The 17,902-nt window shown below is 38.5% G+C and overlaps 1 protein-coding gene across 2 annotated transcripts in view; it reads right to left on the reverse strand.

Annotated features, from left to right (window-relative positions):
• The window catches only part of DLGAP1 (DLG associated protein 1), a 643,533-nt gene that overhangs the window by 231,617 nt on the left and 394,014 nt on the right, over positions 1 to 17,902 (reverse strand). The window contains exon 4 of one of the 2 annotated variants that reach the window (XM_054020172.1): positions 3,155 to 4,180. In XM_054020172.1, the coding sequence (XP_053876147.1) occupies positions 3,155 to 4,108 (954 nt within the window). In that variant the 5' untranslated portion in view covers positions 4,109 to 4,180. Of the gene's footprint in view, positions 1 to 2,055; positions 2,152 to 3,154; positions 4,181 to 17,902 lie in introns of those variants that run through there. The other variant, XM_054020173.1, reaches the window with a different exon arrangement.

Raw genomic sequence — 17,902 nt, forward strand, 5'->3', positions numbered from 1 at the left:
TAGCACAGGGGAACTCACAGCTACTTGTATACAAAATGGAACTGGGAGGGGGTCCTACTAGCCACTTCCACTTAGCTTTCCTACAGCTATTGGAGCCTATTGGAGAGAGGAAAGATTGTATTAAGAGGAAAGAATGGGTCCTTGAGGAACATCCATAGGTTTGGATAGCAACCTGAGGTTTGGAGTCTGCTCTGAATCCACACTCCAAACCCTCAGAGATTTAGCCATCTCTAATATGGACAAATGCGAATTGGGGACTAGACTGAAATGATCAAACTTAAGTTATTTCTTCTACAGAGTGAGATTGTTATTGCTCATCATTTCTACTTCTAAATAATGAGGTGTTCTGATACTACAGTAATAGAGGCCATAAAGGCAGGCAGGCATGGGGTGAGGGGAAGGGTTGAGAGAACTATTTCACTTGTGACCCATGCCAGACTCAAGCCTGCAGCTTTAGAGAAAAAAAAAATCACAATATTCAGTAGAACAAAAAAGTCACATATCCATTGTGTTCAGACATTTATAGCATAAGGACAGTTTGCATGAATAAAACACTAGCCTCATCCAAGGATCATGTAGTCCACTTGCTGCATCATTAATAGCAACTTAAATTATAAGTGAGTTGCAAAGAGCTTCTAGTAATCTGGTTAACGAGTAAAAAAAAGCAGCAAAGAAATACCACATTAGTCAAAGTCATTATCAGAGTTGTCCAAAACTATCATGGCTTTGTAATCTCAATTAGTACATTTCAAATTGTCCTAACCCAGGAAACCAGCCTACCTATGTTTCAACAAGAACAAAAAACAGTTGAAACATATCTACATCTTATTGACAGAAGGATACTGATTATTTTTATTTATAATATTTATATTGCAGTAGAGTTTACAGGCCCCAATTAGGATTGGGGCCCCAGTGTTCTAAGAGCAGTACAAATACAAAGGAAATATTGTACATGCCATAAAGGGCTTATACTCTCAGAGGACAAGTGATATGTGAAGGGGAAGGAAATGGGAAGCAGTTAAATATGCACAATTTTTTACTAACATATACATTTGCTATTTTTTAAAATGGTCAATAAATAACAGTTTCAGTTGTCTCAGACTGCCTCATACACTAGCAATTATTACCCGGCTGATGTCTTATAATGCTAGCAATGTAAATTAGAGCTTGATTAAGATTTCCTCTGCTTTTTAGCAAATTTCAAACACTGACATATCACAGTTTTTTTTCAAAGCAAGTATATAATAATAATAATAATAATAAAAATAAATAATCTGGACATAAATAGCATGTCATATGTATAAGAGAACGTTCAGTCATTCTAATTCCATGCATTGTTGGACATATTTCCATGAAGATACAGATACTCTCCTCTAATTCCACTTATAAGCCTATTCCTGTCAATTAAATATTATCTAACAGTCTCTCTGAAAGTGCTTATTTGAAGCTGATGTTGGCATAGTTTTTTACTCTTTTCTATCCATCTGGTTACACACTGAATTGTCAGCTATTTTATCAATACCTGCCTGGAAACTGAACGAGTAAACAAACAACAAAAAACTTCAAATCCAAAATAACCAAGACATTCAACTCCAAAATTAAAATTTCTTTTAGCTCCCAAAACTCAGATTGAAGAAAACGACTGTATCAAACCTTTAAAATTGTAACTCAGCCCTAAAGTCCCTCCCCACTCCATACGCGCATCTATACACACACCCTGAGAACACATACTTTCTCCATTTCCCCTTCCCCCATGTTGCTATAAATTAATGGAAAATATACACATCCTTTTTTTAAATATTGTAAACAGAGTTTCAAAGCTTAGTATTCTAAATGATTTTATATTCCATTTAACCTATAGAGCTCAATTTTAAAATGTGGGTGCCTTATTAGGACATCTGAATCCTGCCCTTTATCTGAGTAATGACCTGAGCAACAAAATGTGGAAACGGAATGTCCCATAAAGGTAACCACGTTAGAAAAATGGGCTCTGTATACATATAAACATGCAAGAGTCCCACTATTTTAAAGCAAAACAAAGTTCTCTTCTCAAACCTCTTTTTTCCTCATGGTCTTCTCTCTTCTCTGTGTAACGTTATTCCATTTTACACATACACTTAGATGTGCCATAACTGCTTCGTTTAAAACGCATAAAAGCTATCCCCAGCTCAACTAAGAATGAAACAGTTTTAATATTTTCTGATCCATGTTTCTGCCACACACATCCACCGGCAGTATGATAGCTCCAAGAGCAGACATCTGATTCTTGACATTTAAAGATACAATACTGGTGAAAAATAGTGACGCTTTATTAACTGCAAACAGCTTGTGAGGGAGTAGGTGATGTACTCTTAAAGTGTATAATCAGAACAAGCAATCATTACAGCCTTTCAATTTTATGTTTTTGAATCAATGCCATAAGAAAGAGAAATAGCCAGATACACAAATCTGGACCCTTTACAATAACTATTTAATCTTTTGTGGAAAAACAGCTAGCAGGTTTTTTTACTGGTGTATAAAGGATTAAGACATCTCAAAGTTTCCAAAGGGTCTCCAATTTTCATAATAAAATAAGAACTAATGAAGGCAAATCCTGAAATTACAGAAACCAAAGAATTTGTATACTGGTAACCATTAGAGCTGGAACTAAGGTTGCAGGGGGTGCTTCAGCACCCCCAGGCTTGAAGTGGTTCCCATTATATACACGGGGTTTTCAGTTTGGTACAATGGCTCCCAGCACCCCCACTAGAAAAATTGTTCCAGCACCTCTGCTGGTAACATCCTGTTGAGTGACATTGTAATGCTAAATACAAGCAAAGCAACCTCCAATTCCCTAGGTCCCTGCTGTGACTGCCTTTTGAATCCAACCCCCCCCCCAAGCTCTCATTCTTCCCACACGCGCAAAAATAAATAAATAAATAAATAAATAAATAAATAAATCAGCCTGTTGCCCACTGGAAAAGTTCATTTGAAACTTGACTTTTAGCAATAAAATGCAAATTTATTTTAAATTTTATCTGGATTACCCCTTTCCCTTTTCTACGTCCAATGACCTCTCAAAACATGATAGACGATGACCTCTGAAATATCAGAATGAAAAAACATCCACAAAAAGAACAATTCAGTAAACAGCAATCAGTGCTACATACTATACCTGAAGGTATTGACAAGACCGCTCCTGTTGACATGTCTCTGACTTCACTAGTGTCTGATCCATATTAACTGAAGCTTTCTGGTAAACCTCACGGGCTCTGCTCACTGTCAATGTAGAGGACCAAGAGCTTTTCTTCATTAACTGGGCATCCAAATTCACGGGCAGGTTTGCACAAGTAGAGCATTTGACATCATTATTGCTTTTGGATGACTTCACAGTATGTTGACTTACAGTATTATAGGCTTCCATAAAGTACTGAGAAGTGGAACGATCGGGGCACCTTCCCATAGTCATAACTCCACTGGGACCATGATAAATGCAAACATCATTGTCCAAGTTGTCATCTGAACTCCACCATCCTGGTGCATTGGATCTGGACTTGCCTTCTGACCTCCTTTCTTTACTCTTGCTACGCTTCCCATACCTCATAGTCTGTGTCTCCTCTGGGCTTGCTTTGCCACCATTGACACTTCCCTTTGATGGTCCCTCAAGAGAATGAGACTTTGTGAAGAGCTTTTGAACAGAGTGAACTAAGTGGCGGATCCTCCCTGGACTGTCACTGCGATGTTCCACGGCAGTCCGTTTGTATTGTAAGGTATGGTAGCCATCACGATTAAGAGGCAACTGCCTTTCAAACTGGTCCAAAAGATTGGCAGGAATGCGATTAGTTTTGTTAGCTGTTCCATGGGGAACAAGAGCACACTCATCTTTAAGTTCATGGTGGGAACTGTAATGTCGCCGAGGAAATGTGCTGCTGGCAATTTGATCATTATAAGGTACCATGCATTCTGCCTGAAAAGAGTTTCTCTGAGTATAATAAGGGTGATCTGCAGGGTGAGGGTCCACTGGATTTAACAAATATGGCTGCCTGTCTGGGTGATGTGGCAGACTGTCACATGGAGGGTCACAGGTAATCCCATGATGATGACTGCGGTTGCTGGATAATCCTTTCATTGTTGATGTAAAGAGTATCCCAAAGTCATCTAATATGTATAGTTACGTTACAGACAGATTTCAGAGAAAGGCCTAGAAGAATGGAAAACAACAGAAGATGTGAGATATTTAAACCAATGCAGTAATTGACATGCATATTTTTCATATAATTGCCTTTAATATTAGAAATCTTAAACATAAAATCCTTTCTCACTCCCCTTTGTTAGACAATTGGTCACCCCTTATATCATCACAGAAAGGATAGCTCAACAAATGACAAAAAGCAAACTTGTTCTAACAAGTGAAAACTAGATAAGGGAAGATTTTCTTCTGTAAAACCCGCCATTGCTAACTAACTAACAGCAGTAAAAATGCTGTCATGTACTCTCTAAGGCCCCAATCCTACAAACACTTATGCATGTGTGCAAATCCTTATATGTATATTGAGTGGGTCCCAAATTACTCACATGCATATTTGCAGGATCAGGCCTGAATTCATTAAACAAAATCATGGTCTTTCAGAACATTTTCTGGGTTACTTATGGCCCAATGCAAAATATAGAGTCTCTCCACTGACTTCACTGGATATTGGATCAGGCTTCAAGTGTACTTTCCATTCAGTTTATGTCTTTTGTCTACTTAGATTGTAAGCATCTTTTCTTTCTTATACTACACTAAGAATAACTCACATGCTTTATATTGCAGTATGAGACTTTATTTCTTCAGGGGAGCGAACCAGTGTGGGAGCCATGCATCTTAGTTGGATAGTCTGTGTCTTTGCAGAAGTGCAGAGAGGTGGTCAGGGTAACACAGTTAGAAAGACCCAGAAACTTCCAGAACATGATGTGGCAGTTACCATATATGGTCAGTAGCTGTTCTAAGGCTCTATATGATGTTTTCATTGTGGGCAACTCACCTGGCAGGTGATAACCTAGTCATCCTCTGAAAGCTGACTCAATCAGAGACCAAGGTGGGTGTGTGGGAGAGGGAAGGTTACAAACAAAGAAGTTAAAAACAGCCCAGCAGACTCAGTAGTTGATTGACACAGGACCAGGAGGAAAGTCTGTATGAGAACACCGTAAATTTACGTAAAACACCGTAAATGTACTGCTTAATAGTTTTTGTTTAAAAGTTATTCATAGTTATCCAAATACTATTTACAAGGTAGTTTTGTGCGCATTAAATGTTTGTTTTTAGTAAAAGTATGGTATGCGCCCTTTGAAATCAACTGGGAACTATTAAAATTAATTTATCAGGGGTTTACATACAATAGCCCTGAGGTTTAATTCTGTGTAATGCTTTTTGAAAAGCCCTGAAAAGACAGAACCCTGGCCTGTGATTGAGCAAGGAATAAAGTTGAGGTGCAGGAAGAAGGGGACTGTCATAGATTTATACAGTATATTGTCTGAGCACTTCATCCCCTTTCCCGCCCCCAGTACATAAGCATAATATCAAACCAATAATAAAATAATAATAATGCTGACTCCATGAAAACATACCCCAACTGTAATCATTTTACAGTACACACCTTTGGAACCATTACATACCTATTGACTTACTCCTACTCTTTACTAGAAATATTTTAGACTTAGAGTGGACTGGTATTTGGTGTTCAGACTTATTCTCATAAATTTTCAAAGAACTAAAGTGTTTCAGTATCAGTGCTCCCTCTAAAGTCAATGGGATTTGTACAACCAAATCTTTTACATTGCTTTTTCAAATGCAAAAGAGTATGTTACTTGAGTGGATTGGAAATATTTGGCCTCAGAGTCACTTTCAAAGGTTACAGTACTACAACTGGCAACCAGATATATTCCTTTAGCTCAAGTGATTCAATAACTACAACCTTTCAATCTACATGTCCCCAGTTCATATCTCACCAGTGGCAAATTTAGTAGTCCAAAGGACCAGTTGGAGTAATGTTGCTGCAACATCTACACCACTAATGTATGAATTGCTAATGTTGTAAAATAATTCACAGCAATGTCTAAGGAGCTGGTGCATAGAAGGGTGATGCAGCAGCATTGGGCTTTTTTGGGGAGTTCTTGTTGTGCAGTCTCTTTGCAGCTTCTTTTAAGATAAATGAACTGGAACTTTCTCATCTACACTATTGTTTCCATTGGGGCTGATAATGCACTGTATCTCTCGGAACATTATTTCAGTCTGAGTCTTTCTTGGGAATGTGGAAAGACTTGTGTAGCAACTGGAGTGGAAACTGTAAGGTATTTTCATCAGGTAAGTGTTTATGTTTTAATGAGATGTAGACATAACATCTCCCAGAAAAATCAACCACAAAGATGGCATTAAATTGGTCTTGATCTAGCAAAGCCTGTTTTGCATTAACCAGAACATATTTTATATTTTCCTCTGAATCTCTAGCAAGCTAAAAATGTTTCTCGATATGCTACAGATCTGATGCGGATGTGCTGCATTTTACTCTTCCATACCACCTCTGGGCAATGCAGAAAATGTTCACTGTCCGGAGACCTTGAATGCTAAAAAGTTTTCAAAATATCACAGATGGCATTTGAAATATTCAAACAAGATGAGCTCACTGGTTTACTCAAATAGAGACATGACCTAAAGTACTTTTAAAAGCACTAAAAGAGACTATATTCAGAGCTCAGGTCTTGTCAACTACACAGTACTTAAAGTATCCGGCAGTTGTAAAGAACACTTTACAGCTTTACCAACATGATCTATTAGGCTGTGGAACAGCCATGATTCCCAAGGGAAATGGTGGTAGCTCTATTACTTGAGTAATTTAAAATGCAACTTGGCAAAGAATATACCATCAAGAACAGTTCTGCAAAATGGACCTGATGACCAAATAAGTCTCCCCCATTCTTTAATATCTATGAATATAGGTTCACACTATAAAGCTTGGCAAATGGGGGCTTCAACCATGTAATAATGTTTACAAAAATCCCTTCATTGTCATATTGTGAGCCTTAAGATTACTTCATAATTATTTTAGCACTAACAAAATACAAGTTCACCACACAAGAAAATGATCGCAACGATTCCACTCCCAAAGAGCTTACAATCTAAAACATAGACCTAAAGGAGACAGGGTGAAGTAGAAAAATCCAGAATGGTGACTGAGCAACTTTTATTTTTTAGTTATCCATGTTATTATGAATTCCCAACTTGTGGGTATTGTGAAAGTAGCAATTTGGCAGAGGAGAAATTTGAATGAGAAGGGGGGGGGGGAAAGCTGGGAGAAGAGTTTGAAGCCTTGATAGGGAGGCCATTCCATGCATAAGGGGGCAGCATGGAAGAAGTCGTGGAGATGAGAGCAAGGAAAGGAAATGAATGGCATATATAGACTGTGTCACCGGTGGGGTGGAGTGGTTGTGGGAAGGAGCAAGAGCATTGTAAGAGGAAAGGTCTGATTTGTAGGCTGCAGCAGAGCCATGTGGGAACTAGAAGGCAAAGATGAAAAGTTTAAACTAGATGCGGTGCGCAAGGTGGAGGGCTTCAAAGAGATGGAAGATGTGGTTTGACTGATGGAAGAGGAGAATAATTTTACTAATGGACAAGTTGTGGTCTTGGACGACCGGATGGTGGAGAGGCTTAGGAGGAAAGTAAGAGTTCAGTTTTATATCCGTATTAAGTCAGTGTTGTCAATGAATCATCCAGGAGAAAATGCTGGATAAACAGAAGAAAATGGACTGGACCGAGAGTGAGAAAGAAGATTTGAAAGTCACTGCCATGAAGAAGATAACCCTCTCCACTCACAAGTGTATGCAGGGTTACAGTAAAGAGGAGGCGGCTAAGAATAAGGCCTGGCAGGACCACTACAAAGAAGGTATCAGGGAGAAAAAGAAACACCTAAAGCAGTGCGGAAGATCTCACAATGGCAGGAGAACAAGAAGAGGAAAAACAGGCTGCCATGGCGAAGGGAGTGATCAGCAGTATCTAAAGATATGGATACAGATGGAATAAAAGCCAGAAATGTGTTCTATATAATGTAAAGGCAGAGTCGAATTTTTTTTATTCTTAACCCTTAGGCTGTTGTTATATTAAATTACGGAGGTCCTTACATTGCATTGACTATTGTGAAAATGATAATGCTGAAAATATCTACCCAGAAATGAGCACCATTCTTTTATTACGTATCAAATATCTAATTAACAAAGATATGTCCCATTGTACTTTAATTATTCTGCTACTATAGGAGGATCTAACAAAAACAGAAAAGTATCAGGCTAAGTTGGTGCGCTAATGTACATTACATTGAATAAAGCATACTGGTGATATAGTTTCCCTATTTACAGAGGTTTATAGTGCTTCTACTATATATTTAAAGGACTATCCTTATGAACAGTAAAAAGCACATTTGTTTTCATTACTATGTAAACTCCATTCAGAAAATACTTGAAACATTGACAAACAATATTAAACAACTGCATCCCCTCATCCCATTTGGGAATGATTTAATATGATTATATATTATTTTACATAACAAAATTGGTTAAACCTATCAAGGAATTTTTCAGTGTCATCAATAGCCAATGGGGAATCTGATCATATCACAAGTAGCTGAGATGAGGAAAATTGAGTTTGTGCTGTATTGTTATATCTTGGCCAAACCAAGACTGTTTAATCAATCATAAAAATAATAAAGGATACTTTCTGAAGATATTACAGATTTATAAACAATGGAAATAGCAGCTCTGTGACTAGAAGAACATAAGACCACTCGATAGCATAGTGATGGATGACATAATAGAGAAATAAAACATTATCTTGTAAGGCTGGAGAAGTCTAATCTTATTCAGAATCAGTATTATGTTTGCCACTGTTATTTTAAGTATGCCTTAGGAGAGAAGGAGATAAAAACCTATTCATACTTATTACTGACTCAGGATGACCACACATATTACAGTACACAATACATATATCAGTTATATGTTGGTATGATGTAATGTGCTGGAACACTGTGCCCTAGATTATTCATATGCCACTAACATGGTTTGGAATCAAAGTGGCATACAAAACATCAGAACCTGAATAAACAAGTTTTATAAGCTTTCAAGTATTCTATGCACATAGACTCTATTATGATGTTTATTTGTATTAACTGATACACAAATCATCTATATTCTGTGTTTATTAATGTGCAATGCTTTCCAGAAACCTGTTTCCTGTTTTATATGTCTGTGGAAACCTCTCTCTTTTAAAAAGATTTAGTGATATGTAGCACAGCCTCTCCAATTTTATCTGAGAAGATCACACAACTACGTTACTTGTGTTTCATAATAAAACATGAAGAAACTATTAGGTAGCAAAATTCTTTAGTTACAATCATGTGCACATAATATTTATAGATAAGGCTGTGAGTCTGTCACGGAGATCACGGGTTCTGTGATTTTCCGGGATCTCCATGACATCTGCAGCAGTCAATGCAGATAACCTCAGGGCTGCCCGAGCAGCTGGGGTGACCCCGGGGCGAGCCGCACTGGCTGCTGCTGGAGCCACTCAGGAGGCCAGCTGCTCAGGGGGTCCCAGACAGGGCTGGCTCCAGGCACCAGCCCACCAAGCATGTGCTGGGGGCGGCACCTGGAGGAGGGCGGTGCGGTGCTCCAGCCCGAGAGCGGTGCCGCGACTGGGCTCGCCGGCTGCTGGGGAGAGCGGAGTCCCGGCCGGGCTCGCCGCCCTCCCCCCCGGCGCTCCAGCCGGTCGGGGAAAGCGGGCCCGCGGCCGGGCTCGGCACCCTCCCCTGCTGCGCTCCCCGCCGGGGGGGGGGGGGGGAATGGGGCAGGCGGCGGGAGGCTTTTTTGCCTCGGGCAGCAAAAAAGCCAGAGCCGTCCCTGGTCCCAGAGCCAGCCGCAGAGCCCCAGGAGTCCCCCGCCCCCGCAGCAGCAACAGTGCCCAGGCCTCCCCAGAGCACCTAAGATTTAGTCAGGGGTATTTGTAGTAAAATTCATGGATAGGACAGGGGCTGTGAATTTTTGTTTATTGCCCATTACCTGTCCATGACTTTTACTAAAAATACCCCTGACTAAATTGTAGCCTTATTTATAGAGGGTAGATAATACAGCAGAGTAGAGCAGAAAATATAGAATGTAGCATTAACATTTGTGTATTCTTATGTATTCAGAAATAGGTTATAGTTAGTGTTTTATAAAATATTACATTATAGGTTAGATATTTCTTTCACGTGGACAATATATTATATGTAGTAAATACTGACTGTTTTTCTAGTAATTTCAGAATTTGATTATGCAACAACATAAGATTCATAATGAGACAAACTCCATAACATACAGAAAGTACAACTGATACTTGCAGAGGTCATTTGAAGGAACCACCACCTAATTATATTTGTATTATATTGCATAGTTTAAATATAGAAAAACTTTAAGGAATTGAGAATTTTATGAGCAACAAGTGAACATGAAAACTGTATTAGCAATATACAATATTGACACCAAATAATTACTTTGTATGCAATGTATGATTTCCTATTGAAGGGTAAAAGCCACCTAACCACATTACGTAATCCTTGCAGTACACATCTGAGAAAATGAGGGCCAGAATGCTCTGGAGGTTGCATTTTCTTTGTGCAGTGAACATAATTCTTTTGAAATATCATTCAGTGAGTCACAGCCTGATTTTGAAGTTTCAGACAGGGTCAGACTAAAACTATGGCTCTGATTCAGGAAAGCACTTAAGCACCCTTCCTGTATAGGGATGCTGTCCTGAATTGGGACCTCTGTGTCTAAACAGAATAGTCTTGCCAAAGGTATTGTGTGTGGCAATTTGGAACATATGAACACATTTCCTCATAAATATGCTTTTTAATATTGTCATCTATAACAGTTCTCACATTTAATCCTATTGTATCCATCCTGGACAAATGGAGGAAATTCTCCTTATCCTCAAAGTAAGTCCTGAGAATTTCATCCACATACTTAATGTGTGTCACCAAAAAGAATAGCTGTTAACAGAGTATACCAGGGATTGCCTCAAGAGTTCTAACCCCCTACAAACACAGGAAAAATACATTTGAACTGAGACTCAAACTGCCATACACTCCTCAGTCATGACACAGAGCACTAATCTCCCAGGTCTTGATATTTTACAACCAGTTATTCTGGCCTGGCCTTTCTATAGGCTTTAATAATGTCAGTATTACATCACAATAATGCAGGTATATAAATAAATACAAGGATACGTATGTAAAAAGATGTGCCCATGTACTTTGTTAAAGGTATCCCGAGTCCAACAAAAGGAAAATAAGATGCCCCATTAATTTTCCCAATCCTTTTTGGCATATGTCCTGAAGTGAAATGTGTTTAGGGTAAACGTCTCAAAAGAATGTGCAGATTTTGGTGCCATGCCAAGCAGACAGACCAGGCAAATGACGTTTAAATTATAATTACAGCTTTGAACAGCTGAAGAGAATCCTCAAGAGAAAGGTTCTGCTTGTTCCAACTTTATAGACAGATCAATAAATGGGAGTATCTCAAAAAAACCAATCATACGCTGGTTGATCTTTGAGGAGTGTATTGAAATTAGCATAGCATTGAAGGAAAACTCACAACAGAGAGAAACAACAGGATTATGTGATTAGAATGGACGGATTATAACAAAAACACTTTTTTTGTCCTTGTCTACTTTTCCTATCTGCGTTATCATACCCCAGCATTTTTAAGTTCACAAATGACTGTGGTGAAGGGTGCCAGAAACTTATATACCTTAGAACAGTGATTCTCAAACTTTTGTACTAGTGACCCCTTTCACAAAGCAAGCCAATGAGTTTGACCCCCCCCATAAATTAAAAACACTTTTAAATATATTTAACACTATTATAAATGCTGGAGGCAAAGTTGGGCTTTGGGTGGATGCTGACAGCTTGCAACCCCCATGTAATAACTCACGACCCCCTCAGGGGTCCCGACACGCCAGTTTGAGAACTCCTGTCCTAGAATGTGATCACAAATGACCCACTGCATTAGATACACCTACTGGAAATACATTTTGGGGGTTCTAAATGTTATAGCCACATAGGAACCACATTTTCACCAAAATGGGTGTTTGTGGTGAGACAGTATTGAAGTCCAAGCTTATCATGTTATCTGTAGTTTTTTGTCTCTATAACTAATAATAAATTAATTCTTCTCTGAGTGTGTCACTAAGATTGTAGTCACTGCAAGAACTTTCTAACACATAATTAATCTGTGAGTCACATTCAAATACCATTACAAAGTCTGCAAAAGCTGCAACAGTGATACATCTCTGCAACATTTTGACATATTGAGACTGAATTTTAATCATGTTAGCTGTGCAATTATTTGGATTGCATGCACAAATCTGGGAACTGCATATAAAAATGGCAAACAGTGATAATTTTCACTCCCACTTACCTCATTCACACACACACACAATTGATCCTTAATGTGTTTCAAAGTCAGGTCCATTATGATAAATAATGATATACTATATAATTAGACTGCTCGTAGTCATGCATTTTCTGTGGTACTTCAGTACAGAATCTCTCTCTTAGGGTAGGGTGCAGTATATTGTATGTAGAATTTGTGGTACTGTAGGTCCTATCGCAGATTCATAATTGCCATTTTCTATTCTTGCCTCTGAGGAGGAAAATGACCCAGCTGCTTTTAATGCATTAAAATGTCTAGATGAGCAATATATTATGTTACACACATTATTATATATATAATTGGAAAGTTTGTCTTGTTATGAATCCTTTACTATTGTTCATAATCAAATTCTTAAATTACTAGAAATGTGTATGTATATATACACACAGAGAGAAGAAGAGGGAGAGGGATGGGTATAATGTGTGTGTGTGAAAATATATTAAATTGTACTATTTGGGAAACACTATGTGAATATACATTTAAAGATTATATTGTAAAGTATATGTTTAAGGAGATCAGTTTAAGGAAGCTCTAATTCTATTTTCTGACTTTTGAATGCTACCTTAGCATTCTGTTAACAGTGTTACATGAAAGTTCAAGAGGGATATTTGAGGAGAAGAAAAGCAAAATACCATAATTTGGAACTATATGGTTATATACCACTTGGCTGGCTTGTGTCATTTACCTCACTTGAAACCTAAGGATCTGCAGAGTACCTGTTTTGGTTGTGAATGCTAAAGATCTTTCACTTATTGTAGTGGCACAGAGATTCTCTAGTATTTCATCATAAAGGGAAAGGAGAATCTGGATCACTGCATGCTGGTCGCATAGCATTCAAATGACTCAACTGCTCAGGATCACACAGAGAAGGAACCTGTCTTGCATTCTCAGTAGAGGCAAGTCCCAGAATATACTCTGGACATCCCAACAACACCGAAGGTCTTGTGAACAGGGAATTACTGCCACAAGAAGTGCTACGTTAAGAACTTACATGCAGAAGGACTCATTTTGTATACATTATTCACTTACAAACTGTTGAAGGCTTGTGTTTTCAATCAGAATGTGATGCTCAGCAGATAAAACCTACATACAATGCATGTAATGTACAATACTATTCTTGTAAAAGTCAGGTATTTTAATGTTGTCAAATCCTGGTCATTTTTTTTTTAAAAAAAGGTCATCTTTAATTTATATTATAAAAGCAGGATTTGATCTGAGTCATCCGGACACTATACATCACTGATCAAAGGACAGCCATTGTGGTAATCAGTAATTATTTTACAACAGAATAATGAACACTGTTGATCAAAGCCTACAGGGGACTTCCACTAACATTATCCACAGTTGCATCTGCAAGATTACTAATCCACATTTTGCTAGCTAGTTTATAGTCTGAGCCTCGTGAAACTCTGTAGCACACCATTTTTGCAGCAAGAATCAGGGCAAAATTCTGACCTCAGATATGGACCACACTCCACCTTTAAGTGTGTGTGTGTGGGGGGGATTGTCCCGCTTGCTGAGAAAAAGGGAACAGTGCTTGGGGGGGCTGGAGTGGAGGGGAAGAGGTCAGAAGCTGCTGCAAAAGGGGGTGTGGATATAGCATAGAGCTGCAAACTCACCGCCTGGGTCTGGAAGGGCGAGGGGTTGAAAAGAAGCAAACCCAGACATGAGAAGCCCTTTCTCCATGGAGCAGGTGAGGCAGCATGTGCTGGTAAAGGATTTTAAAAGGAGGTATTGGTTAAAGGAATGGAATGGGGGGAGGGGTTTGGGGCTCCTATGAATGGTATGGCAGGGAGCCAACCCCCCTTCTGATTGCCCACCTTAACCCTCATATGGGGGGGGTGGATGGTAAGGTCCCAGCAATGGGTTGGCTGAGGCACCTGGATGGAAAAAAACAGGGGAAGCGTCCCTGGGTAGTTATTGAATGAACATGTAGTTACTTGCACTGTACATTTTAATCTGCTGGGTAGTCCCAGACATCTAATAATAAAGTTTCAGCTTGATCAAAACTGTATCAAATGTCGCCTGTCCTCCTTTCAGTATAGCCAGACAACTGTTTGTGTGGTTCTAAGAGGGTTACTGTACGCCATCCTGAAATTACAGTATTCACATTCACGTCAGGTGCCTGGCTTTTCTTAGTCCCATGTGCAGGGGTCTACCCCATGCACAACACATACCATTATGCCTAAGTTTTTATGGTGATGGGCGTTTGTGTGTATGTGACTTTACATGCTTTCAAATAGTGACATATTAAATTCAGAAATTCATTTTACTAAAATGGCTCTTATTTTTAGATTCACATTTCTTATTATTTAAAAATCAAACTGAACATTGTTTTAAATAAAACACTTCATTTCCCCCCCCCTCAGCTGAGAGTACCAGGCTGTCTTAAACATAATAAAATATAGTTTTATAAGGCACTTTCCATTGCTCTTGCTTTCAGCATGGAGTGCTTGTAGGCCTTGACCTACTTAAACAGAAATATAGGATTCTTTGTTTTCTTTCACTACCCCCGGCCAATGACTCTTTACTTCTTATATGGTACACTTCTAAGTCCAAGCAACATTATATTCCACAAAGGATGTCAATATCACATTCTGTAAGCTTTCCATTTGCCTCTTGTCCTGGACCAGGTTGTCAGCTGCTGGAACTAGTGGTGGAATAATACCAACAACCTTAATTCTGATGATGCTTTTCTTGAAGGTTTGTTGCCTACCCCTCCATTCCAAATAAAATATAATTGAGTGTCTAATGGAACAGCCTCACCAGGGCAACATAAGAACTTGCAAGGGCTTAGTGACATGACAAGAAAGATGAGACCATTGGCCTCAGTAGCTGGGAATTCCATATGCTGCCACCACAAGTCCATCAGAGTGTCACTGGACAACCAATTGTAAGGCCCCATAAAAATACCCTTGAAAATATTATCAGGGGAACCCATTTCACAGTCAAGCTAGGTATTATACAGCCTTGAATATATTCAGAATTTTGCCAGACTATGATATGGTGCTGATGGGTTTTTAGTTCTTGGGAAAAAAATATTTGTAAGGTAGGGCTCAGTGACAGTGTTGTGAATGATGTATGAATGCTTTGGAGAAATTAGGGGGATCCTGAAGATTCCTCATAGAGCTCTGATTCCTACCAGTTATCTGCCCAGACCACATCTCTTCAATGGGACACCAAGAAACCAGGCCAGAGATACAGATGTGAGGAAGTTTCACTTATATAAAGGGCCTACCAACTGCTGCAGGAAATATGCTTGAGGAACTACCCTAAGGAATTTTTTGAAATACCTTATATATACCACCTCGGCAAAGACAGTTGATAAGATAGAAACAAAATACCTTTGCTTAGCTCAAAACTGGAATTACTTTTTAGAATGCCCTCTTCAAAATCATCTTCTACAAACTCCTCATTCTAGAAGCAACAGGAGCCAAATAATTAATGCTCAGTTCATCTCACTTTTATCTAAATCGCAAGATCAGAAGGAGCTTGGATTTTTCCTGAGCTAATTTCCACACACTCTTTTATTATAAAAATGTTAATATGGTGGACTCTTGAGATTAGTTGACACACATAAAAGGATTATCTGAAGGTATTGGTACTGGTAAATGTATCATGTTGTTTAAACAGACAGTTAACAAAAAGAAATGTAAAGCTCTCGTATAATTCATGAAAGGATTTCTAATTCACTGTACTGAACTGCCAAAATTTACCATATTAGTTTTTGTTGACACTGTACTGCTTGATTGGTTTGTTCCATAATTTACAAGTTTAATACATCTAACTATATTCCCAGATCAAAACAAAAACAAACAAAAACCCTGCAGCAAAATGGCACTAAAATTGAGTAAATATCAAATATGAGGGTAAAATAGAACAGGGATGTTATAATTATCACCAAACGAAGCATTATAAATTCAAAAGAAATCCAAACATGTTAAGGTATGAAAATACAGTTAGGGACCATTTTAAAATTAATTTTAACTTAAACTAATTAATTGATTTACTTATAAATTCTTAGAAAATGCATTCGGTGCTCAAACAGTGCTGTAGTTTTAAGGAAGTTAATCTGTATTTATATGTAAAGATCAATTCAACTCCACCTTAAATATGGAAGCACTTAATATATATATTTTAAATAAATATAGTTTAAAGGCTTTTAAAAGCCTACAATCACAATTTTGGATTCTCTTTTGGCCATCAGCCTGACTGGGAAAATTGAAGATTTGGTTAAATACCTCAAAATATTTCCACTAATATTTGTCCAAACAAAAATGTAATTTGCTTCAGCTATGTTCATGGCCTTTTTGTGTTCATTTTTCAGGAATATTTCAGTGACTTGGTTCAGTGGCCTGAATGTGTATGCAAACTGTTAATTTTAAGACAGCAGCATAGAATACTCATGCAAGTTCTGAACTTCCATAGTCACAAAAAGAACCTGATTTTAAGAGTTATGCTCACCCAGTTAAGTAGCAGAAAAGAATGCTGTGTACTCCATGGGTCAAATCAAAACTAACATAGCTCAAATATTGGATTTTGAATACTTGCAGTGAACAACTTGCAAATAACACAACTAAAAATCACTCACAGAAACTATTCGATTAATAATTTAAAATATTGAACAAGTATGAGAAATTCAGAAATTGCTTGTGGACAATTAGCAAACCAGGAGGCAAAATCCATTGCATCAATTATTTGCTACCAGTTATTGCCTCAGTTTTGTAAAAATAGGGATGTAGGAACTTGACTAAGAAGCTCAAAAGAAACAATGAATAAACTCTCTGATATCCTGGATTGAACTGGCCAGCTCTAGAGTTGTGTGTAGCTGATTGACTGATCTTTATTTGCATGTTCTGGGACTGATTCTTCATCAAATTAGTGAGGTCAGAGATGGTTAATTCTGAAGCATTGGTTCTCAAAAGAAAAAGACGGAGCCCCCAGTGGAGGCTTGTTAGATGTACTTCTTGTTCCTGTATACATAATTAACAGAATTCAAGCCATGTAGTCTCAGTCACTGCATATGTTCTCTCTAGAAATGCATTACAAACAGTAGAGGTGAAATATCATGTTAGTACTGAAGGATGCCTGACTTTGTCACATCTCCAGCCCTATTACTGTATGTTGTCTATTTAGCTCTACAGGACAGGAAAATGACTGCACTGTACCTTAAGCGGGGTGTGTGTGTGTGTAGAAATTGTCACACTTGCCGGGGGGCTTTAAGGTGGGTGGTAGAGAGGCATGGACATTGCTGCAGATGCAGAATGGATCAGCATGACAATGCTCAAGGACCACAAGAGAAGAAGTTGATAAAGAGTGAGCCCAGCAGGAGATAACCCTTGTTTCCCAAATCTGGCAGAACAACCCGCAACCTCGCAAGTAATGAAATACCAGGTTTGGTCAGGATCTGCTGTGGGCACTGCGT

Source organism: Malaclemys terrapin, chromosome 2 (assembly GCF_027887155.1).
Source record: "Malaclemys terrapin pileata isolate rMalTer1 chromosome 2, rMalTer1.hap1, whole genome shotgun sequence".
Classification (NCBI taxonomy): Eukaryota; Metazoa; Chordata; order Testudines; family Emydidae; genus Malaclemys; species Malaclemys terrapin.